General features: G+C 39.2%; 1 protein-coding gene across 4 annotated transcripts in view; it reads left to right on the plus strand.

The window, feature by feature from the left end:
• Positions 1-25,796, plus strand: part of RASAL2 (RAS protein activator like 2) — a 157,308-nt gene that overhangs the window by 102,331 nt on the left and 29,181 nt on the right. For all 4 annotated transcript variants that reach the window (XM_058175414.1, XM_058175413.1, XM_058175412.1 and 1 more), the window contains 7 exons: positions 12,131-12,284; positions 14,979-15,077; positions 16,603-17,157; positions 20,286-20,430; positions 22,835-22,979; positions 23,813-24,049; positions 25,284-25,485. In XM_058175414.1, the coding sequence (XP_058031397.1) occupies positions 12,131-12,284; positions 14,979-15,077; positions 16,603-17,157; positions 20,286-20,430; positions 22,835-22,979; positions 23,813-24,049; positions 25,284-25,485 (1,537 nt within the window). The remainder of the gene's footprint in view (positions 1-12,130; positions 12,285-14,978; positions 15,078-16,602; positions 17,158-20,285; positions 20,431-22,834; positions 22,980-23,812; positions 24,050-25,283; positions 25,486-25,796) is intronic.

Consider the following 25,796-nt stretch of genomic DNA (forward strand, 5'->3'; position numbering starts at 1 on the left):
AACTTCCTTGATTTGTTCATATGGTAAATGAATTAGATTATGGGTGATATTGGTATTGTGTTAGTACCAGCCTTAAGTTTGCTTCCGATAGATTTGCAATCCTTTGGAATTATTTTAATTCCTTGCCACTCTGACTCAGAGTAATCATAATTGAAACTTGCAATTTAGACTTCAGACTTTAAATAGGTCAGAAGCAGCACATGCACTTCATATGCAGAGAGCAATCAACTCTTTTCTATTCTCTTCTTAAAAAACTATTGTTGGTTGTCAGGTTGGGTGGTAGAATGGCATGGTCACATTCCTGTTGTGTGCTATCTGAACCAATATGAGAATGAAAAAGTCACTAACCCCAGAAGGGTAGTAAAATTTTTGGTTGCTACACAATAAACAGAGGAAGAGATACCGTATATACTCGAGTATAAGCCGAGTTTTTCAGCACGTTTTTTGTGCTGAAAAACGTCCCCTCGGCTTATACTCGAGTCTACGTCTTCGGGAACCCCGCACAGGAGGGGGTACCGACCGGACTCCCATGGGAGGGACGGGGAGCGGGCCCGCCGAGGTCTCGCGGGATTTGTCGCCCCCAGGCCGGCCCCCATTCCCGTGTCTGGTGGGCGGACGGCGCAAACTTGGCGGACTGTGCATTGGCGCGGGGAAGCCCTGGTGGTGCAGTGAGAGGGCTGGGCAGGGGAGCCGCCAGCCTTCTCGGCTGAGGAGGAGGTTTCCCGACCGCGCGAACTCGCCGCCGCGAGCCACCCAAAGGCCAGAAGAAAAGGTCATTCCATCGGAGTAATGGGCGAAGGCTCCTTCCTCTCCGCCTTACCCATGCTGTGCGAGCCCGGCTGGGCTGCAACCCCGCCGCCGCGCCTTCCTCAGCCTCCGGGCTCGCACTCTAGCAGCCGCCAAGCTCAGGCGGACTCGGCAGCTCCCCATCAGCACTCGCACGGCGCGATCGGGCAGGAGAGTCGGGCTCGCTCTGTGGCGGTGGCGCCGCCGCGCCGCCGCCGCCGCCGCCGCCGCCACCGCCACGGAGCGAGCCCGACTCCTCCTGCCCGAATCGCGCCGTGCGAGTGCTGATGGGGAGCTGCCGAGTCCGCCTGAGCTTGGCGGCTGCTAGAGCGCGAGCCCGGGAGGCTGAGGAAGGAGCGGCGGCGGCGGTTGCAGCCCAGCCGGGCTCGCAGCATGGGTAAGGCAGCTCCCCATCAGCACTCGCCGCGGCGCGATTCGGGCAGGAGGTCGGGCTCGCTCTGTGGCGGTGGCGCCTCCGCCGCCGCCGCCACCGCCACGGGCGAGCCCGACTCCTCCTGCCCGAATCGCGCCGTGCGAGTGCTGATGGGGAGCTGCCGAGTCCGGCCTGAGCTTGGCGGCTGCTGGCGCGAGCCCGGGAGGCTGAGGAAGGAGCGGCGGCGGCGGGGTTGCAGCCCAGCCGGGCTCGCACAGCATGGGTAAGGCAGCTCCCCATCAGCACTCGCCGCGGCGCGATCGGGCAGGAGGAGTCGGGCTCGCTCTGTGGCGGTGGCGCCTCCGCCGCCGCCGCCGCCACGGAGCGAGCCCGACTCCTCCTGCCCGAATCGCGCCGTGCGAGTGCTGATGGGGTGCTGCCGACTCCGGCCTGGGCTTGGCGGGTGCTAGAGCGCGAGGCCCGGGAGGCTGAGGAAGGAGCGGCGGCGGGGTTGCAGCCCAGCCGGGCTCGCACAGCATGGGTAAGGCGGGAGAGGAAGGAGCCTTCGCCCATTACTCCGATGGAATGACCTTTCTTCTGGCCTTTGGGGTGGCTCTCGCGGCGGCGGTGGCGGTCGAAACCCTCCTCCTCAGCCGAGAAGGACTGCACCGCCAGGGCTTCCCGCGCCAATGCATGGCCTGGCGGGAGTTACTGCGGCTCAGCCGGCTCCGCCCCAACTGGTGGTGTTGGGGCAGCAGCTGCCGCTTTCTAGCAAAAAGGTCGCTCGCCCAAAACTCCTCGCCTTCTCCTGGGAAGGGCTGGATGGCTAGCCGGGAAGGGTTGAATAAGCAAGGCAACCTCCCTCCCTTCCTCCCTCCTCTCCCCAAGCGAAAGAGCGTTTTCCGTTGGAAGAGAGAGAGAGAGAAAGGAGGGGCCGTTCCTCCCCTTCTTTCATTCTTTCTTCTCCCTCCGTGCTTCAGAAGCTGGGCGTGTGTGTGCGCGCCCTAGTCCCCTTCTGTTCCGTGGCGCTGGAAGAGAGAGAGAGAGAGAAAGGAGGGGCCGTTCCTCCCCTTCTTTCATTCTTCTCTCTCCGTGCTTCAGAAGCTGGGCGTGTGTGTGCGCGCCCTAGTCCCCTTCTGTTCGGCAGCGCTGGAAGAGAGAGAGAGAGAGAAAGGAGGGGCCGTTCCTCCCCTTCTTTCATTCTTTCTTCTCCCTCCGTGCTTCACCGTGCTGGGCGACCTGGAGCAGCTGCTCTTCAGCCAGATGCTCGGTGAGTCAGCCCGTCCCCTTCCTTCCCGTGGGGGTCTGCCTTGCTGGTGAAGGTTATTGGGGCTTTTGAGCAAGGGAGGAGGAACGCGAGCACCGCCTTTCGCGCTGGCATTCCGGGATTTCCCTTTGTTTAGAGCTGGGAATCCTCCTTCCCCCTTTTGCACTCCCTCCCTCCCTCCCTCTCTCTCTCTCTCTCACACACACACACACACACAGACTTCTAAAGTCGATTGGCACAATGCTAAGCAAACACAGCAGTGGGTCAAGGGTGAAGGGCTAGGAACCTGGCAGGTGAAAGGTTGAGCGACATGAAAGGCAAAGACCACAATTGTTTTAAGAAAGAAGCTTTAGCAGGGAGGGGGGGATGGGAGGGTGTTTTAAGTTTTGGCAAACAGCCAGGCCAACTGTATTGGAGAAGGTCACACAACTGGCCTTAACATTTTAGCTGCTGTCTTTTTCCTCACACTTGGGTTTAATGATATTAGAGATCCTTATTGCCCTGCCAAAAAAAAAAAAAAAAGAGCCACCCCAACGTCTATGAAAATTAACCTTCTCTGCCAAGAGACACTGTGCAGGGTATTTTCACTATTGGTGTGCATACAGGCTTAGATTTGTGCTGGGTTCTTAGTGCTTAGAGCACTGACCTTCAGAGGCACCCTGGTCCCTTGGAAGCTAAAGGAGGACTCATTTTCATGCTTGCAGTTGTATTGTCAATTTCTGTGAGACAATGTTGTTGAAGTAACTCACTCACTCATTCATTCATTCATTCATTCCTTGTGTGTCCAATCACACTTAGCCAATAAAAATTCTATTCTATTCTATTCTATTCATTCATTCATTCATTTTATTTTGTCAAATACATATTAAATAATTATATAAATATAAGCATGAATTGAATACATAAAAGGAATACAACTAAAGGGAACATTAGGACAGGGACGGTAGGCACGCTGGTGCTCTTATGCACGCCTTACAGACCTCTTAGGAATGGGGTGAGGTCAATACTAGATAGTCTTTGGTTAAGGCTTTGGGGATTTTGGGAAGAGACCAGAGTCAGGTAGCACATTCCAGGCATTAACAACTCTGTTACTGAAGTCACATTTTCTGCAATCTAGATTGGAGAGGTTCACTTTTAAGTTTGAATCTATTGTGTTCTCGTGTATTGTTGTGGTTGAAGCTGAAGTAGTCATTGATAGGAAGTACATTGTAGCAGATAATTTTATGAGCTATGCTCAGGTCATACCAAAGGCGGCGTAGTTCTAAATTTTCTAAAGCTGGGAATCCTCCTTCCCCCTTTTGCACTTTTATTGTTTTTCGTTCAAATAAATATTCATGTTATTTTACTTGGCTCTATCTTTATTTTTTACATTGACCAGTAGCTGCCTCATTTCCCACCCTCGGCTTATACTCGAGTCAATAGTTTTTCCCAGTTTTTGTGGTAAAATTAGGTGCCTCGGCTTATATTCGGATCGGCTTATACTCGAGTATATACGGTAGTTTCTTTCTTAATCTTGGATGGTCATAGAATAGTTGCTGTAGCCTGCACAAGACGAAGTGCCTACTTGCTAATGGATGGTAGCTTCTGCTTATAATAGCACCTTGCATCAACATGATCAGAACAGTCATTCAATCAGTAAGGATGTAGTTACGTGGCGCTGCTTTATCCTGGTGTTGAACAAAAAGGACAGGAAAGTTCTTGACATAGTCAGTGGCAGTTCACTAACAAATTACATCAGTGGCCACTATTTTTTTATTATTTTATTTATGTGCATCTGGCCTTTTTTTTAAACACGTGACCTACTAGGAGGAAACTAATGAGCTACAGGATTAGCGGTATAATTTGTGAGCTATATATGTAATGAAAGTAAGGATATATAAAACATTTTGATTCTGAATAATTTTCAAGCTCCAACTCTGGTTTTTAATTTGAAAAAGTTGTTTTGAGGCTGAGGCAGATTTCTTCAACCATTATGGAAGTGATTCAAGCTATAAAATGTTCTGTTTTGAATCTAAATATAGATATTTCACAGTGAAGTTCACAGAGTGTTAACTAAAACAGACTGAAAGCTATTAGTTAAGGCAGGAGTCCATGATTTTGCAAATTAGGAGTCACTTTTAACCTTTTCAGTGGTGAACCAATAATCATTTTTCACAATGGTAGTAGGACAAGGCCAAAATAAAATGTGATTTAATCTTCATTTAAGAAATATTTAATTTAATAGAGATTGTATGATTATTTCATCATTAACTTCTGCAGAGAAAAATTGCAGTTACCTATTATCTGTCTCCTTACGTGAAAGGGTATTTTTTAAATAGATCTGGGCTGTAGAATTGGGGAGGGGGAGTTAATAATCCAGGTTAAGTGGAAATGAAATAAATATTTGAGAGGCCAATGAAACTCTAGGAAAGAAACAAAGACATAGGTCCATGCATAAAGTGAAATGTCTTCCTGCCACTCTGCTGGTCTTCATGATGTTCCTGTTTACAACAATTGTGCTTCCTTTGACTAACTACCATCTTTGCAGATACACTAAACACCTCTTGTTTTTCCAATAATTTCCTTTCTAATAGAAGAAAAACTCTTTTAATCTACCACCACTGCTGGTCATTAGAAACCAGTGAAGTGGCTTTGGATTCTTATCTCCATGCTCAAAGCCATTGGTCAAAATACCTTATTAGAAGCTCTGGGATGTCAGATGAGATTTCTGTTCTGCAAGACAATCAAATTATCTTTCTAGATAGACAATTATTTTCATTCCAATGCTTCTTTATATAATGTTTATGAACTAGCAATATTGACAACTGCTACTTTTTTGTGATGTGATTTAACAATATCTAAGACAATTATATTTGGTTAACACATTGCATAAAATTTTGAGACTAATATAGAAAAAAGAATTTGAAGTTGGTTTCAAGCCACAGACAAACTTTCTAACGTGCAGTTCAGTCTTTGGAAGCACTGTACATTATTGAACTTCCCTATGCTCTCATGCGGAATGTGATAAGAGGAATGAGAAAAATCATTGATTCACTTTTTAATTGTGTACACTGAACCCCCGTTAGTAGTATTAGTAAACTTATAGTTTTTGAACAATGCCAAAACAAAGAAGCTAAATTCTGAGGCAGCAAATGAAAACCATCATGGAACTGAATAATGATAAAATGGATAAAATCAAAACATGGCCTACTTTACAAATTATGGTTGGTTAGAAGCCTCCCAGAATTCAGTTTAAATAAATGAACAGCATGACAAAACTTAGCCGCATACAGAAAAATAAAATCACACAGATCAGATAACAGAAATTGTAAATAAAATGGACCCAGGTGGGCAGAAAATCTAACTAGGTGTGAAATTATTAATCTCTGGAGTTTCTAATCCAGTTTCTTGTGTGCCATATGTTTTTTTAAACTAATCCGTTTTGATATATTGTATATATGTGTGGTGTGGCTGTGGAAATCTATACACAGAGCATTTGATATTACTTGTGGTGATTTCCCTGCCTTTGTACATTGTCTCTGAAATGTGTTGGAGGGAAATATGTGTTGTGGAGAATTCATAAGAAAAGCTTGGAGCAGCTTTTATCTCATAACAGGAGGAAATACAAATTTAAAATGTGGAAGATTCATATGGAGTATGTGTGTGGGTTATCCCTCCCTCCTTCCTTCTCTCTCTCTCTCTCTCTCTCTCTCTCTCTCTCTCTCTGTAAAATTTCCATTTGCAGGATTCCCTCTGAGTTTTGGCTACATGAACCTATATGTTTTTAGGAATCTGCTCCTTTTGAATTCTTGATATCTCCGTAGGAAGCTAAACAGAGATCAGCAGAGGATACAGCCTGCTTTGCCACTAAAAGGCCTCTAAGTGGGAAATATGCACAAAGCTTTTTGTTGTACTCTTTATCTCCCCTACTTCGTTTCTCTTGCTCAGAGATCTTATGTCTATATCTTGAAGGAAACAGAGGAACTCCTCCTCCTCCTCTGAAAGGTCACACCTTTACGGTGTTTGCCAAGAGTGCTCCCTGAGCTCTGCCACTGCTGCCTCTCCCTGCTGTCTTCCTCCCCTAATCTCCTTATGGATGCAGCACCATGGCAACAGGCCCAGGGCTGAGTGAGCTGGGCACGTACCAGCAACTTTGTTTTTGTCACCTCAGGGACAGGAGGCAGAGGGTGAGCGATAAGGGAACAGGGCTTGGGTAAGGAGCGTGGCTTTGCTCCCACAAATTGTTGGTCCTGCCTCTTCTTGGAAGTACCTCTGTCAAGCTCTGAAGCAGAAGAATTGGCCACATATCTGCCACTGAATGAGGGCATTGCAGCCTTTGCGCTGAGGAGTTCCTCTTCTGCAATGTAGCCAAAGAGAAGGAGGTGTGTGGGTATCGGGACACATGGCACCGCTATGATTTGGGGATGCACAGTCAGGTGGCTGAACAATTGTTTCATGTAGGTGTGCTGGTTATTTGTCTGCAAGGATCTAGCAGTGCAAGTTGTGCTAAAAAGTTATGCTTGTGATGATTTGCCTTTTCTTTGGATGTTCCCTTGGTGGAAAAGAGAATGTTGGAAAAGATGTCTCTTCCTGGCCTTCACTTCTTTATTTTTTGGACTTCCAGAGGTTTCAAAAAGAGCTTGTTATAGCAGTGCTTATAAAAAAATTTTTTTAAAAAAAGATTGGCTTCTGCCACACACATGTTAAGATATGCTTTGCTTGTTCATATTGGTGACAGTGCAAGACAAACATGTTAGGTTTGTACTGGTATTAGCAGCAATTTGAATGAAACAGATTTTTCAGAAAATACTCGCACAGCCTCTTCACACTGCATTGGACTGTTTGTGTCACTTCTTTTCAAATGTTTTGTTATTATCTCTTTTATGCTTGCCTGTAAATTGAAACATTTTGCCTGTTCAGGAGGTCTAAATTGGGATTGTTGATCTGAGGGAAAAATAAAACAAACTCTTCCAGTTGCTTATAGGCTTTTTCTTAACCCTAAATTGGGGAACAATGATTTAACATTAAAAGATTTAGGGTAACAATGTTCCCTTTTTAAGTGGCCTATAGATATGCCTTTTAAAAGCTTGAAAAATTAAAGCAGGGAACAGTCTTAACTGACATTTAAAAGCATAGGAGTAATACCAGAAAACAAAACTGATAACTCTGGAACAGAAAGAGACTGGTTGCAAATATTTCCTGCTCTCTTTCTCTTTTCTGTAAATACTAATTAACCAAAATTTAAATTTACAATTTCAAATGGACAGAACCTCAGTAGAAGAAAATGGAATTTTCTTAAGAACTATTCCATACTAAAAGCTGAAGCAATTATGTCACCAAACTTCAAACATCGTAAGAGAAGAGCTGCATTAGTCTATGGTGGAGGAGTCTGGTAGCACCTTTGTGACTAACCAATTTTATTATAAGCTTTCATGAGCCGTAATTCCCTTCACTGGATTCATGCAGAGGGAAGGCTGATGTAGGATTTAAATTGGAGTGAGGTAAGGAGTGGTTGGGATAGAAGAGAGGGGAAAATAGGTTGACAATGCACAATTTGTCTTCCTTCTCTTTTGTAACCTAAGATTGGTTAGTCAGAAAAGGGGGTACCAAATTCCTTCTAACCCAAACTATAGAAATTTAATTTGAGAACAATTTTAACTCCAGAATAAAGGAGAAATGATAAAGAAATAACTACTTATTTTTAAATATGCTGTCAAAAGATTGCATGAATACATTTTTCATAAAGTTAAATGCAGTGCATTTAAGTTTTTAAAAATGGATATCAAATTGTATCAAAAAGCCTTTGTAGTTGTTGAGTTGTTAACAGCCAGAAAGGGAGAGTATGCAAAAAGGAGACCTAATATCTGGAGTTTCCATTTTTAAATAATATAGTAGTTAATACGCTGCTTTTCTATTGCAACAACAATATCATTGGGTGGAAAATATCCTGTTTAATTCTACTTCAAAATCTACAAGTTTTCGTGTGTGTTTTGTTGTTGTTGTTGTTTTTTAAAAAAAAAACAGTTTCTAGTGAACTTGCCTGAAGTTGCAGATCCAACCACTGCTCAAATGTTCATCTCTATTAATCCAACCGTACCTCATTGGTGTTATATAAGACTCTCACTTTGAAGTCTACTCCACAGAGGGGAGTAGCTTTCCCTCTACTTTTCAACATTTGCTAAGAATTGGGATATACAGTTAGGAACTTTGAGACTTTTGAATATTCTTTTGGATATTCAGAAGAAAGTATTTTGTAAAACTTCCTTTATAAGAATCTATTAGATAATAGGACTATGCCTGACAATGATTGCTTGGGGGAAAAACTTGGGACATGGAATTGACTTGGAAGTGTGGCAAAAACTCTGGACTCAAAACTACAAAATGACAATGTCTACTGTATATAAAGATAATTTGTACAAGATGTTTTATAGATGGCACTTACCCCAGACAAGAATTGCTAGAATGTTTAAGAATAAATCTGAAAAATGTTGGAAATGTCACCCAGTTCATATTACCATATGTGGTGGACATGTGTAGAAGCTAAAAGATACTGGTCTAAAATCCACACATGGTTGGAAAAGATGATTAAGAAACATATTGATTTTAAACCAGAAATTTTTTTATTGGGAATTATATCTGAAACATATAATAGAGAAGTGAGATATCTGATTGTAAATGTTTTAACAGCAGCTAGGATTGTATTTGCCAAAAATTAGAAAAATGAAAGACTTCCATTGCAAGATGAAATTATTATGAAAATGTTGGAATGTGCAGAAATGAGTAAATTGACATTAGAAATTAGAGAACAGGAAGAGAAACAATTCTATAAAATATGGAATCTCTTTTATCAGTGGTTAGAGAGATATGTTAAAGAGATTTAAGTAAGATTGTATAATGAAAATGTCAAATTATATGATGGAGTTTAGGGAATGAGATTGGAGATGCTTAACATTAAATTAAGAAAGATGATTAGAATAGAGAGAATGAAATGTTATTCTTAATTGAGATTAATTGATTAAAATGTTGAGAGATATATTATATTGAAAAAAAAATAAGATTGATAAATTAGCTGTAATGAACATGGTGATCTGCACAAAGACTGATGACCAACCCACTGATGCAACGTATTTGGATTGAAAATTGTTTTATGTATGTGTGTTTGTAAAAAATAAAAAAGTTTTTATAAAAAAAAAAGATAATAGGACTATGCCCAAGATTTAGAAGAAGTATTTTGGACCTAATGAATCAATTCATTAAATCATTCACATCCTTTTTTTTTATGCTCCCCCAAAATCAGATAACTGCTTCAGTGCATAGAAATACTCTATTTGAAATGTGCAATTCTTTACATCCTTTATAACCAGGACTGTGTATTTAATTCAGTATGGTAGTCTTCAACTTGCAACTATTCATATAACAATCACTTAAAGTTACAATGGCACTGAAAAAACTGACTTACCACTGGCCCCTCACATTTACAACCTTTGCAGCATCCCATGATTAAAATGTGGGTGCTTGGCAACTGCTATATATTTACAATGGTTGCAGCATTTCAGGATCATGTGATCGCTATTTGTGATTTTCCCAGGTGCCTTCCACTGAGCAAAGTCAATGGGGGAAGTTGGTTTTGTTAAACAACTATGTGATTCACTTAACAACTGAACTGATTCACTTAACCATGACAAAAAAAAAAGATAACAAAACGGAGATATTGTGTAAACAAGCAATTGGTTTAGGCCAGTGCTTCTCAATTATTTTCTGTCATGCCCCCCTAGGAAGAAGAAAACATTTTTCGCGCCCCCCGCGCAACTGTAAACACGGGGCTTAGCTTGTTATGACAGTGTTTGCCGAGGTCAAACGCGCCCCCCTTTACGGAGCCTCGCGCCCCCCCTGGGGGGCCCGCCCCACTATTTGAGAAGCACTGGTTTAGGCAGTCTGTCCTGTACTAGTTCATTTTCCTTTTCTCTTATAAGGTGGAGAAATGGAAGAGGAACGAATTGCAAGAGAGTAAGAAGGCACACAATGGCAAATATACATTGAAAGGAATGTGCTATGCCAGTTGTTTGCCTAGCACACTCAGTGCTGGGAGTGAAGCAAACAGTGCTAGCACATTCCTTTCAATGGGTATTCCCTATTATGTGCCTGCTTATTCTCTTGTAATCCTTCCTCTATGATGACTTGAAATATAAACATTAATTCCCTTCTTGATAATTATCCCAGAATCAGGATAAGCATTCCAAAGACAAGCAAAATCTACATATTTTGCTGCATAAATCTGCATAAATCTACAAATTTCTATTATGATGATTAATTTTAATGAATTCTAGCTAAATGAAAACCTTTTATGGAATGGTTACTGGAAACTGAACCTTATTGAAATAGCAGCTGATGCTTCACTGTGGCCAATACCAGTAAAAAGAATTGCATTCTAGCAATAACAGGGCATAAGGAATACCAATCACAAGATTCATGTCCAGTTTAGTTGATCATAGTAAAGTGCAATCAAAGCTACAAATGAACTACTATATTAAGAGAAGGGATCATAGCCTGAAGTCAGGAAAGCCATGGATATGGCTCCTAGCAATCCTAAAACTTGTGTCTTTTGTGGTGGCAGTGGTGCTTTCAAGTCAGCATAGATTCCTGGCAACCACATGGGCAAGTCCTTGGAATTTTTTTGGCAATATTTTGGAACTGGTTTGCCACTGGCTCTCCTAAATTCTTAATGTGACATGACAAGAAGGAAATAAGGTCCTTCTTTTGTTTTTGTGTCATCCCAACTTTCAAGGTTTTTTTTTAGGATGGCCTCTTAGATACAATTCAGAGCTCAAGTGCTGTAAAAAGATTTTTCTCTTAGCTTGTCTTCTGGAAACCAGTGTCATTGTAATCCCTTCAATAGGAAGATGGCTGATCAGAAATGCACCCAAGTAGAGCATGCCAAATTAATATAATGCCTGAATATGATTAGAAAGATTATCTATCTTCCTGTGCTATTTCCAAAAAAAAAAAAAAAAACAACAACCATCCCACCCTCATAGATTGTGAAACATTTTAGTATAAGAGTAATAGATCTGTCATTGTTCGTATCCCATTTGTATTTTTGGAAAAGGGAATATTAATAGTGAGTGTATAGGATAATGTGCTTGGAAGCTGGTTCAGATCTTTGACTGACTTATTGCATTACTTTGACCCCGTTATCTTTCTGCCAATCCTGCTTTGGAGGATTGTTTCTAACATGAAATACAAAAAAATATGTCTGTTACTCTAAGCTCCTTCGAAAAATAAGCAAGATTGATACAAACAACACACTCACAAACCTTTTTTTAAAAAATTTCAGAGCACCCTTTGCATTATTTTTAGAGGAATCTACTGGATAGGGAGGGGAAGGAAGAGAAACTGTACAGCTCTATAAATGTAACATTTTCATCTACAATAAATAAATGAATAAAAAATACACAGCCTTCAGAGGTTACTAGTAGGATTTTGGATTCTATGAAACATATAGAAAAACATTTGAACCATTCACCAATAATTCAGAATACAAAATTCTAAAAGCAGAATTGTTTTATGTTTCTGAGTTTGCTAAATCTTAACAGGCATTTGTTAGGGGTTCCCAACCAATATTTGGAATGAGGCAAATCTTAAAAGATGCTTTTAAATTTAAATTTTATTAAATCACCTCCTTTTTTCTTGGTGTCTTATTTCCATCTTCTACTGTCTTTATACAGGTCCCCTGGCTTGTCAAAGTTGAAACAATCATTTTCCCATGAATCTTTGCTGAGTCCAGGAGGTCCTATTGAAACTTTGGATCTTGGGACTGATGACAAAGTCTTTGTCATGCCACTTCATAGCAGTATAATTGGACGAGACTTCTGCTTTGAGGTAAAATACATAACAAAGGTATTCATTTTATTCCAAGAAAGAAAACTATAACAGAAGACTAATATATAGTGTTTGATGTTCCTGGTCTTTTTATTCTTTCAATTTTGTAACAGTAACAGATTTTATTTCTTTAGATTTAACATGAGAAGGTTGTGGATTATCTGATGATCAGATGATCTTCATGTACATGAGATAACTGATATCAGTTCTTGAACAGAAACGATCACTCTTTTCAGTCTTAAGAAACATGACAGTGAATGACTAAGAGAAACAACAAGGAACTAGGAAATTTCTTATTGGGCCATTGTCAATTGATGGAAAGTTGTGCCGCTGTTGGGCATCATTTTTATCTCTAAGCACCATGTTAGTATTGTAGCATCGGATAAGGAATTAATTTGCATATTTTGATTATATCAGTGATGATTAGGGGTCATCCAGTTAGCATGCCTTGATTTATGATTGTTTTTGCAGTCTTTACAGGTGCATGCCTGCAAAATTTAACAAGTGTTTGTCCAACATACAACAGATGAGCTAATCTTGTGCATTCACTGTTCCTTTTCCTTCCCCCAAAATTATTGGGGGCAGCTGAAGCACAACTTAATATTTTTGTTCTGTGCCCAGATGCTTGCTTCCTTTCCTTAATTCCTTTTATGCTGCAACATCACCATCCCAGATTCAAAAACCCAATAATTAAGAATAAATGGCTAACATTTTAGATCATCTGTTCTTGGGCAACTTTGTTTCCAACTGAAATACTGAAACGTTTTAAGTTGGAAGAGGGCACTTGGGCGCTTCAATGATTCCCTGAGATATTTGCCATTAAAAAAAAGTGGGGGGAAATCATTATTTTGATGTACGCATCAACAACCGCTTTCTAGTATCTTTCAAAATTGCAGTTTTTCTGGACCACAAATTGGGAATATTTGGCTTTGTTTTAATATATTCAAGAGCTTTTCAACTAATTAACCTTAATTCATTTTTTTCAAAAGGTTTTTTCCTCCTTTGGTATTCTTAATAGGAAAATTGAAATAATAACTTTTCCATTTAGATTACTGAACTGAATTTGGGACATATTGAAATATATATTGAGCTAAATCCCAGTGTAATTGTTTTAATATGGAAACTACATAAATGTGCACAAATACAGGTAGACCACAACTTACGACCACAATTGACCCCAAAATTTATGTTATTAAATGAGACACTTGCTAAGTGAGTTGTGCCCCATTTTACGACTTTGGTTTCCCCATTGACTTTGCTTGTCAGTAGATTGCAAAAGGGGATCAAATGACCCAGGGACACTGCAACAGTCATAAAGATGAACCAGTTGCCAAACATCTGAAATTTTATCCCATGATCATGGGAATGCTGCAACAGTCATAGCCGTGAAAAATGGTCTAAAGTCACTTTTTTCATTGCTGTTGTCACTTTGAATGGTCACTAAATGAACTGCTGTAAGTCGCGGACTACCTGTACACATTGATGGAAAATCAAAGCTCTTTTCCTGATTGTCATGGAAATTGCCTATCAAATGTGTTCCTTTTGGGGAAGCAAGAAAAATTACAGTATACTTTTAATTGATATTTCATTCAGTACAATACCGTAAAAAGTTCCGTTTTTCTAGTTTAAATACAATGAGTTAGATGACAAACCTAGATTTATCTTTCATGGGAAGTGGCTCTCTCAAAAAGAACAAACAGCATTTAAATATGATTAATTAAAAATTTAAACAGTCATATTTTAGCAGTTTCCAGTGTGATGTTTCAAATTCCATAGTAACTAGATCACAGTCCTGCTAAGGAATAACCTAGACCTAAACCTTATTAAGGGGCGTGTCAATTAATGCAAAATATTTAGCATAATATTTAATGCAATCTTATGTTATGTAGATTTTCTTTTCAAACTTGTTCATTATTCTTATTTTCCTGTTTTCCATCTCCTTTAGTATCGAATTCATATCATGTCCTTTTTCTATAAAATAGCACACATCCTTTTTATAAGCAAATGTAACTTATAGGCTGTGCACCACTTTGGATTCAAAAGACAGAACGTGCTTTAGAGCACATGTGGGCACGTGCATATCCTCTTTCGGTAATTCTTCAATCTATCCTTCCTGTTATATCTGTAGAATCCCTGAAGGGACACATACTAATTGATTTAAAAAGTCATTGTTACATGAGGGCTCATGTGGATTCAGAGTACTTTTTTCCTCTTTAAATCTAAAGCACCTTACAGCCTTGTTAGATATAGCTTCAAATTGGAAAATAAAAATGAAGAATGGTTTTGCAATAATGATAAAACAATTGCTTAGAAAACTTTTGGTTTATGTCTAACATTACTATAAAAATCAGTTATTTAAAATGTCCCTCAATACTGTTTATTATTGTATAGTAAAATTTATTAATTTAATCATCTTTATAGGCTAAATTTCCATTTTGAAAACTGTCCCAAGTTGGGAGGAATTGGTGAACATTTCAGCCAGAATTAATAGATTTCAAACTAGATCATAATGTTTCTGACACTTGGAGCTTTGTAATACCCCAGTGTGTTAACATAATAAATGTATTCGTATTCTGGTTAAATTTCCTCGTTAAGTTACTATGTTATAAAGTATTAAGGTATCTCTGCTGTTTCCTTTCATGCAGTTACAATCTCAGCTGTAAGCTTAACTTGATTTTCTGTAATATGTTCTAGATATCTTGTTCCACCTGTAGTAAATGCTTCAGTTGCACTTCTGCTGCTGAAAGAGACATCTGGATGGAGAACATACGGAGGGCTCTCCAGCCTAACAAGGTATAGTGTAAAATGCAACCTCAGAAAAGCATCTGTTGGAAAATGTATCCTGATTAATAGCTGGGGATATCAAGTTGCTTCCCCAAACAAGTATAGCCTTCTAAGTAGATTTGTGGCATCAAATTAGCTGCCTCAGAAAGAAAATGCTTAATAAACCCCCTTTAGACTTCGTTGATCAAAACGTATAATAGATTACATCTTTTACCTGTAAATATGTCACATTGTTAATCACTAATTTTATTATTCGAAATACTTTGGGGAAATTATTGAGAAATAGGATCAATGCTGAATATTGGTGTGGGTGTGTAGATGTGGTTGGGTGGGTGTCAGTGCAAATTTAGAATCTATCACATTATGAAACTATTTGTAATTTCTGGCCATCATTGCCAATTTCAATATTTAATATATTAATCCCAAACATGACCATCTACTTTCTTCCAAATGGACTTGGAAGCACTCTACTTTCATTACTCTTGTATATGATTTACAATATAATAGGAGAGACACAGAGGAGTGGTGTTTAACTCTCTGGAATTTCCCAGTATTTGTTAATGTGAATAGTTATAATATGCTTCAAAACTTGTTTGTTTATAAATTGGAGGGGGGAGTACTATTTGTACTGATTTCTCTCAGCCAGGATGGTTCTATTTTGCCTGAAGTATTTGTCAAACAACCATAACTCTCTAAATTATTTGATTACCATCCTGTCATTTCTGACCATTAGGAGATTTTAGTTTTTTTAAAAAACCTGGAAGATTACCCTCCTAATATACATGGTGCTAGGTGAGGTCATTTTGTAAGAGACACCCAGTTGCCAAGAAGGGATGATGGTTTCCCAATATTTCAACAAGTCTCCAAAATATTCTCCACCAACCCAAGTGAACTTTCTAAATACTCAATTATATTATTTCCTTTTCTTCTTTATCAGTAGCAGCATAATCCTTTATGAGCAATTACTGCCTGAAAAAATAAACATAATCCAGCTAAGCCATAGATGCTGATGATATTAAAATTGTGGGTCTATAATTCTGGGTACGGAATTGTGTTCCATCTTGAGAAGAAGGTTCACAGTATATCTATACTCCTGGTTTAGTGTTGTTTTAATCATTCGGTTGACTGTCATCCTCTATCGCAGGGCTCTCCAAATTTAGCAACTTTAAGCCTGGCGGACTTCAACTCCAAGAATTCCACAGCCAGCAAAGCTGGCTGGGGAATTCTGGGTGTTGAAGTCCGCCAGGCTTAAAGTTGTCAAGGTTGGAGAGCCCTGCTTTATTGGATTCAGCTTTGTCTTTTTCAAGAGGCTAGGAATCTGTTCATGATCAGACATGCAGTGTGGTGTTGAATTGGGAGCTTTCCTTAAGAAGAATTCAGAAATGATTTATTATCTCATAAGTCATCTTAAAAAGAAGATAAATAGAAAGTAAAGATGTTAAAATATAATCGTAGCTATATAATCGTAGAAAGATAAGAACCACATAAAATAAACATTCTTTGTGATAAGTAAAGTAACTGTTCTTGTCTCCAGGATAATTGCCGTCGAGATGAGAATGTGTTACGTCTTTGGATCATTGAAGCCAAAGGTTTGGCCCCCAAGAAGAAGTATTTCTGTGAAATATGCCTGGATGAAATATTAGTTGCCCGAACTACCAGTAAATCAAAAGCTGACAATATTTTCTGGGGTGAACAGTTTGAGTTTTCTGGCCTTCCACCCACCTATCACATTACAGTCCACATCTATAAGGACACTGAAAAGAAAAAGAAAAACTATAAGAATAATTATATTGGTCTGGTCAGCATTCCCATAGCTACTGTCACCGGTCGACAGTTTGTGGAAAAGTGGTACACTATCAGCACTCCCACAGTCAATAAGGGAAAGTCCGGTGTGCCATCCATCCGGATCAAGTCACGGTACCAGACCATCATCGTCCTTCCTATGGAAAAATATAAAGAGTTTGCTGAATTTGTAACCAACAATTACACTGAATTATGCTCTGTTTTGGAACCAGTCATAAGTGTCAGAAACAAAGAGGAGATGGCCTGTGCTATGGTGCACATTCTTCAGAGCACCGGCAAAGCAAAGGTAAGAATATGCAGAACTACTACTTACTTTGTTGGTGTAACCAACAGACAATCCAAAAACTACTTATGACCATTTTTCAAAGTTACGGTGGTCTCATCATCACCTCCCTTGTGATCACATTATCACAGTTGGGCACTTGGCAACCGGCTCACCTTTATGGCCGTTTGCAACATCCCATGGTCACATGAATGTGATTTGAGATATATTTTTTTTTGCCAATTGTTTACTTCCAGTTTTGGGCAAAAAAAAAATCTATCAGAGAAAATTGTCTTGCTTAATTACCGTGGTGTTCACTTAATAACATTTTTTCTGGTCCAGTCACATGATTTCTCAACTTATGACTGTAACAACTGATGACCATAATGGCAGGCTCAATTATGGCCATCAGTCAAGGGCTATCTGTATTTCTATCCTTTTTTCTAATTGTCTTCTCAGTATCTTATAGATTAATTTATAGCCCATAAATTAGCAAGCTCTTAGAAAAGACTCCTGCTAAAAGATTAGCATTTGTTTTGATTCAGTGCCTATTTTGAATTGTCCATTGAGCAGAAATAATTTTTAACTATTTGCAGTGAGATTCAGTGCTCTTCAGATTCCAGCTCCACCCCTCAACATCCTTTTTTTTCCTGGTGCCACAGCCTCTTTTTGGACCAGTTATGAATTTAGTTTATGCATGTGTCTTTTATTTCTTTAGACATGCAGTGGAATAGGTATACTTCTTCCAGAGAGCCTGTGGTAGACTCTTTATTCTCCCAACAGCTTTGTGAGAAAGGATAAGTTGACAGAAAGATGCCTCAATGTTTATGGTGAAGCTAAGGGAGATTTTAGTTTTAATCTCCCTGGTGTAAAACCAATATTCTATTATCCTAAACTATCTCAAGTGTAGATAGTTCAGTTACACTACACTATCTCAAGCATACCCTGTTCAAACATATCTTCTTTATTGCAGTTGGTACTTTCAGGATAGATCGATATGGCCATGTTTAGCCAAAGAAGCAAAAGAGAAATAAATGAGAAGAAAAAGATAGTGGAAAATGTGTGTTTCTTGAATTAATGCTTTATGTTCTCTGCCTATATACAAGTTCTATATTCCAGGCTTACATGTTTGCCTTCGTATCATTGTACCTTAAGCTTCAGGGATTCCCTTGGAGAAAGCTGAAAATTAGACAACACACTTGAAAAGTAAACCAACTTTTACTTTAAAAGAAAAAAACTATTCAGATCAGTGTATAAAGATTATTCTAGACAAAGGGCTGTTTCCCATACCTCCACAATGTGCCTTCCTTCCATCTTCAAGATGACTCTTAGTAATTTTATTTATTGATTTGAAATCTTTATATAGCCACCCAACTCTCAAATCTTGAGAAACTGCTGACACTACTGAGTCCTGCTGCTGCTATAGGGAGAGTGAGGACCAAGGAAGGGAGTTCTGTCTTGCATTTCCCCACTTCCTCAAGCATTCCGTGTTCTTCTCTCCTTTGCTTTCCAAGGCACCCTTTTTGCCAGCTTTCTCTACATCCACAATCTGCACAATATTATATTCTATAACCTCTGTACACTAGCTTTACACCATCATGGCAAATTCTGGAATGCCATAGGGGAGGTGTGAGAAGTGTGGGTAGGAATAAGTGACCTCTTGGAATACAAGGTTGTTGTTTCTTCCAGGGACAAACAGAAAACTGGCTGTCAGTTGATCAAGTTCAAATGGACAATTCAGCAATTATTTTGTTATTCAACATCCAGTCCTGGAGGCTACTTATCCAGAATAGAAAAGGTTGGATGTAGACTGTCTTTGCTAATTACTCACAATTCCTATAGAGGTTGTTGTCAACAAACTGTTAAAGAGCAAAGCAGGCACAAAACACAGATAGCAAACTTAGGAGGCACCAATGTGAGTCACTCTGACTTTACAAAGATGAAAAAAGTATCTCTTGTAACACAAGGATGTTTTTAAAGTTATTTCTCCATGCAGATATAACAGGGGGACTCTTGCAGTTGTCTCCCTTAAACACCCACACACACACTCACAAACACCCACACACACACACAATGAATTAACATATGAAAAATACCAATCCCAAAGAAGAAAGGAGTAACCACCGCAGAGAGAATGTAACCTCTTCTTCAACCACTCCCACCCCTCTACCCCACTGTGTTTTAAAGTGGGTAAAGTGTGCTTGTATTGGTGTGGGATTAGATTGAAGTTTAGAATGTGTAAAGTGGTACATGGGATCAAAGTTTGCTAATTGCTAAGTTGTACATTATCTCCTTATTTGAAATACTTTTAAGTTTGTTGTTGTTGGTATGTTCTCACTAATAAAAAGTAAACTTTTTTTCTGTTCTGTAATGAAATTTGTTTCATGACCTTTCCTCTGCAGAGCCTTAATTATTGCATACATTGCAGCTGATAGCAAGCAAAGCCCATCAGGTTCCACAATCAGATTCTATCCTGTAGCATATTGTCTGCTATGTGACTTATGCATGGAATACCCTTCTTCTCAGAAGGCATTCCAAAGTAGGACTAAGAAGAGGTGTTCAGTTAGATCTTAATTTGTCATGGCTATTGGCTAAGGCTGTATCCCCTCTAGCAATCAAAGCAGAAATGCCTGCAAAGGCAATAGAGCCTTGTGGCTGGATGGGAGGGGACAATCCTACAGCAGGCTAATTGGAGCCCTGCAGGCCACCAACCTCCTTCAGGTTCTTCCTAGAATATTTATTAGGCTTATTCTGTTTTTCACCAGAAAGCACTGTTTTTCTGTTGGATTTTTTTGATGTGGCGTTAGCCTGTCTCAGCAGCAGGCTGCCCCAAGTTGGAAGCTTCCTATTCTTCACAAATAGAAAGTGGTTCAGCTAGAGTGAGTGGACTTTTGTATGAGGCCTAAGTGAACTATATCTGCATCTTGCTTATCAAAAAAGAATATTTGAAGCAAATAGCTCAATTGAATATATCTAACGATCTCTAAATATCTTGGTTTCCCTAATAAAAGGTACTGTCACTCTTTCAGCATTTTAACTTTTTTGCTGAGTCAGTCGTTTTGTCCATTTGGCATATTCTATCCAACCTCTGGCCATAGAGTATCCCTACCATTATATACATCATCTTTTTTTCTGACCTTTTTCCCTTTCAGGACTTCTTGACTGATCTGGTGATGTCTGAAGTGGATCGCTGTGGGGACCATGATGAGTTGATCTTCAGAGAAAATACACTTGCCACCAAATCCATTGAGGAATATCTCAAGTTGGTGGGGCAGAAGTATCTGCAAGATGCACTAGGTATAGAAACATTTCTGTATGATTATATATGTTATTTCTTATTTTAAAATTTTATTGTGAAGCCATTAAGAGAGAAGAGGTAGTCCAAGTTGCTGAATCCTCATTGGGTCAGAAAAATTAGTTGAAGTAGCCCAATCCAAATATTTGGATGTGGGATGAAATACAATATCTGTTTTAGATTCTTTCAATCTTGAGAATGTTAAATCCTTTAAGAAGCAGAAAATGTTCATTATTCACATTACTCAGTCATGCAATATATGTGGCTTTCAATATATATATAAGAATACCTTAATCTGTGTTCTATGTCTAATGTGTCTTCCTGTTCTACCATTTTAATTCCAAGCCCCTTTATTGTTCCTTTTTAGTACTGTTAAAAACTATAATAAATCCCTTTAACCCAAACTCATGGGAAATAACTTGGGTGAAGTCTAATCTATAGAGAATAGATTAATGGTAATTAATGTAAGCATCATATGTTTTCCTTGCCCTTCTCTTAAGTTGATTCCTAGTGCTCTCCTGTTGAATGCTCATCTGTAACTTCTATATCCTGATATCCCATAGCACTTCTAAATAAATAATTCTCCATTTTGTCCAAAATTGTGGATAAAAACATCCACTTTCCTGAACCGGTCCTTACTTTTGGAGAACTGTAGCTTATTAAAATTACCCAAGGAGGGTTTACATAATAAGATTATTAAGCTGGGAGAATGGCTCCAAAAGATTCCCAGGAGCAACATCAGAACTCTCTGTCCAGAATCGTGCAATGCTAGGAATAGGTGGGAACCTACACAAAACCCTCAAAGTTCCAGGCCTCTGGTAGAGGGTCCAAGGTTGAGAAGGACACAAACCACTCATAAGAGTGCAGTTTTTCTATTTCATGTGCTCAAAATGCTCCTCTACGCTGCTGGCAATGAAATGCTTTTGACATCTCAGAATTGCATAGTATTCTGTTCTTGTCTTTCAAGAATTAGTTAACTCTTCTTGGAAGTCACTTTGAGAGATGAAGCCCCAGGGATGTCACATTTTCTTTCCATTCTTGGTATCTGCAGAAGAAACTTTAATAAATCCCAATTCCCTTGAAAGTGGTATATTGGGTATATTAAGTAACTGACCCTATTCTGAAGATTTCTGTGCTTCTTTCCAAGACACCTACTTTCCTATTCTAATACTATACAATACTTCTGTTGTGAAAGGATTAGCCAGTGACATCATGGTTGCCCCAGGAATGCCCAGTTGGGGACTCCTTTCATGTCCCCATTAATGAGCCCATTTAAGTAGTATCTGTTTATTTACTTGCGTTTGCACACTTGTGAACTGGTAGGTGGGCAGGAGCTGGAGCAAATGATGGGAGCTCACCACACAGCAGCACTTGGGCTACGAAGAACACAAGCTTGCACATTGTCAACCCAGCGCCCAAACTATGTGAGCCACTGTGCTCCCTTCCCATTCTAATATACATTAAGTTGTTAAAAGAAATAAAGTTAATATATAGCTAGAACGCTGGAGAATAGAATAGAGAGCCGCAAGAAATTTACAATTGTTCATGGCCATAAGCTACCTTTGATTTGAAAGTTTCTAAGAACTCACAAATTGAAAATTAAAATAAGAGAGCCAATAGCTTCAGTTGCTACTGGTAAAAAATGGTTCGCCATTTCATTTTCTAAAAGAATTGGAATTTTATATTAGAATGTCTGAAATGTGAATGGTTCAGGTAAAATTCCACACTGCTGAATATAATCTTTTGCTTGATTTCTTTTCTAATTTCCATTTTCTTCTCATATTTTGTCAGCCTATAATAGAAACTTAGATTTTTAAAGGAGTGGGAAAATAATATGTGAAAGACGTGAGACAATCTGTTGGGAGAAAGAGCTTTTACTTTTTTTTCTAGGAAGGTTTATTTGTAATTATGAATAATGTTTGTACCTCTCTAGTCCTCTGTTATGATACATGTACTCCAGGATTTTCCAAAAATTAAAAAAAGGCTCCAAATTGATATCCATAATTTGTTTAGCGAGGTACTCCCTAACCATTTCTTTAATGCCTTAGGAGGCCATTCCCTCCTTTTATCAGCTCTCCAACATAGGGAGAAGACTGAAGCAAAATCTGTCTTCTGCTATTACCTATTATTTTCTAGCAGCAGAGCCATCCCCTGTTATTTGAACATTGTCAATATTAGGGACAGGTGTGCTATCCTACATTCAGGTAGAGTTATTTGACTTCACTTCAAATCAGAGAAAGGAAGAAAAACGTTTGTGGAGACTTATGGAGTATTAATGTCCTGACACACTTAGGAGAATTTGTTGTGGTGGGTAGTAGGCAATATAATTGTTTGTTCTAACAAGATTATCTAGAAACCTTTTTAGTATGTTTTTCTTCTACCTTGTTCTTATTACCTGATTGTTAGGTGAATTTATCAAGGCGTTATACGAGTCAGATGAGAACTGTGAAGTGGATCCCAGCAAAAGTCCACCTAATGAATTAGCTGATCACCAGGCAAATCTCAAAATGTGTTGTGAGCTAGCCTTCTGCAAAATTGTCAATACCTACTGGTGAGTGAATGAAGGATTCAGTTTTGGAATGTTTTAAGTATGAAGAGAGATATAGCAAAATGAAAGTCATGTGGTTCAATGAGTCTCAAAGGCATCAAGGGAGGTATCCCCAGACACCACATTGCCTATCTGAAGGCAGTTAAAATTCATGATGCTACCTTTCATCTTCCCTTTCACTAGGAATGGAATATTTTAATTGTGAAAAGTGAAGGATTCCACAGCCAAAGTCAGCCAGCAGCTGTGCTTCTTCAAACCCATTTAATAGGAATTAAACAAGGAGTGGCATGTGTTTCTTATGTCATTTTTACACAATGCTGTATATTCAAGATACACTGAGTCTATGCAATTGATTTTATACATATAAAAAAACATGGATCTGTTCATATTTTACTTGCGCTGACACCTTCTAGAACAAAATACAGAATCTAAGGCAAATCAGTAGATGTATCTAGAAGTATTTAATGCTTCTCATTCTCCTGTAGAAATAATAAAGAGTTTGCATAGCCAAAACTAGGCTATGAAACATTTGCCGTTAGACTATGACAATACTGATGAACTGGAGTTGGACCTAGCCTGATCACCCAGTCCCATCCATATTATATCAACTTACTAGGAATGAAATTCGTAACACGGGAAGCATTATTTCCCAAGCTTATGAAAGTGGTTATTAGTATTTATTGATAATTCTACCCTAGATAGTTTTTTTTTTTCAAGTGAAGACAAGAAATACCCTTATCAGTGTGTTGATAAATAAAATGCTGGACTTTCATAGCAAGAGAAGCAACTTCATGTTTATCCCAATGGGAATTTGCCAAATGTTGTTATCTTTTCAGTGTCTTTCCTCGGGAGCTGAAGGAGGTATTTGCATCATGGAAGCAGCAGTGCCTCAAACGGGGAAAGCAGGATATCAGTGAACGCCTGATCAGTGCCTCGCTTTTCCTCCGATTCCTTTGCCCAGCCATCATGTCTCCAAGTCTCTTCAATCTCATGCAGGAATACCCAGATGATAGTACCTCTCGTGCACTCACACTAATTGCAAAGGTTATCCAAAACTTAGCAAATTTCACAAGGCAAGTGAGATTTCATTATTTGTAACTATCATTAAGGATGCGGTTATTTTATCATTGTGACATGTGTTATTTCATAGAAATGATTTGGCAACAGCTATCTCTGTTCATAGTATATGGAGACATCTATATGTGCTGAAATTCCATGTTCAGAAATGTACATTTGAAAGTTACATTTCTCTGTTTCAAATCAAAAAGCTATAAAAACATTATAAACAGAAGTCCCCACTTGAATAGTAGGATGTAGGTTAGTGGAGCAGGGTGAGTTGCTTCCTAGGTCAGTGTTTACAGAAGAGCTTTGAAGCAGCCTGCCCTTAGCTCCAGATACTGGTTAGCTTTCACGAGTGGTATTTACAATCCTCCTACATCACTTTCTCCAATTAGAAGCAGAACACATGTATTTTTATTTGGTATTGTGTGTTAGTGATATTGCAAAATAACTGCAGTATGACCCTCCATCTGGATGCAACTAACACTGCCCCCATGGGTACTAAGGGAAGATCTTTTTATTCCAAAGGTTTGTAAAAAAAATATTTCCCTCAGGGCAGCGGTAAAAGATGATACAGTATACTAAATCAGGGGTCTCCAACCTTGGTCCCTTTAAGACTTGTGGACTTCAACTCCCAGAGTTCCTCAGGGACTGATACAGTATACTAAATCAGGGGTCTCCAACCTTGGTCCCTTTAAGACTTGTGGACTTCAACTCCCAGAGTTCCTCAGGAATTCATTCCTTTGTCCTTGCTATTGTCTATGGTCTTTACTGCCTCCAGCTGATGAAGTTTCTAATTTCAATACTTAAATTAGACTTTATGTGTCATTTGGACTTCATTTGCCAGTATTACAGATTGGGGCCAAATAAGATAATAAAGATAATGCTATTATTATTATTATTATTAATAGGTAGACTCAGGTGGGGCTTCTCCTTTTTTCTCCTAATTCTTGACAAATAAATTTTGTGAGAAAACCTCTAACGATAGTGGGGAGTGGGGAAGCGGAAGCGGAGTACATGGCAAGCACAATGACTGCTCTCTCACATTAACTTTGTGTCTCTATAATGACTACTTGCAACATTGTTTAACTAATTATTACATTATTATAATGTAGAAATTGCCATTCAGTCACAGAAATATTGTTTTGTGTCTTGGAATATCTTAAGCAACACTGTAAGACCGTGCTGCTTCCCTTGGAAACTTCCTGCCAAACTGCTGACCTTTTTTCTCCTCTCTCCCCAACTCAGATTTGGGAACAAAGAAGAATATATTACCTTTATGAATGCCTTTCTAGAGCACGAATGGACACATATGAAATGCTTCTTGGCAGAAATTTCTAATGAGGACACCATTTCTAATAAGCCAGGATTTGGAGGATACATAGATCTGGGAAAGGAGTTTGCTGTCTTGCATTCTTTGCTGTGGGAAGTTGTCTGGGAGGTGGACAAGGTAAAATAGTTTGAAGGCTGGGAAGCGTTGGCTGGACACAACTTTGTCCAAGGAATGTCCGCAAGCTGTTTCCTGGGTAATGATTAAAGTTAAATTTAACTTTAAAAAAAGTAAGGGGTTATAACTTCATCTATTTCTTAAAAGAGTGTAGACTAAGCATTGGGAATCTGTAGAAAGACAGTGGTGAAATTTAATTGCCCCTGAACTTCCATCACTTTGGGCTTGGGTTAAGTTGCACTAAATTCTAAAGCAAATGAACTCATTTCTCCCATCATATTCATCATTTTATATTGCTTTAGAACAATTTTGTT

Source organism: Ahaetulla prasina, chromosome 3, assembly GCF_028640845.1.
Source record: "Ahaetulla prasina isolate Xishuangbanna chromosome 3, ASM2864084v1, whole genome shotgun sequence".
NCBI lineage: Eukaryota > Metazoa > Chordata > Lepidosauria > Squamata > Colubridae > Ahaetulla > Ahaetulla prasina.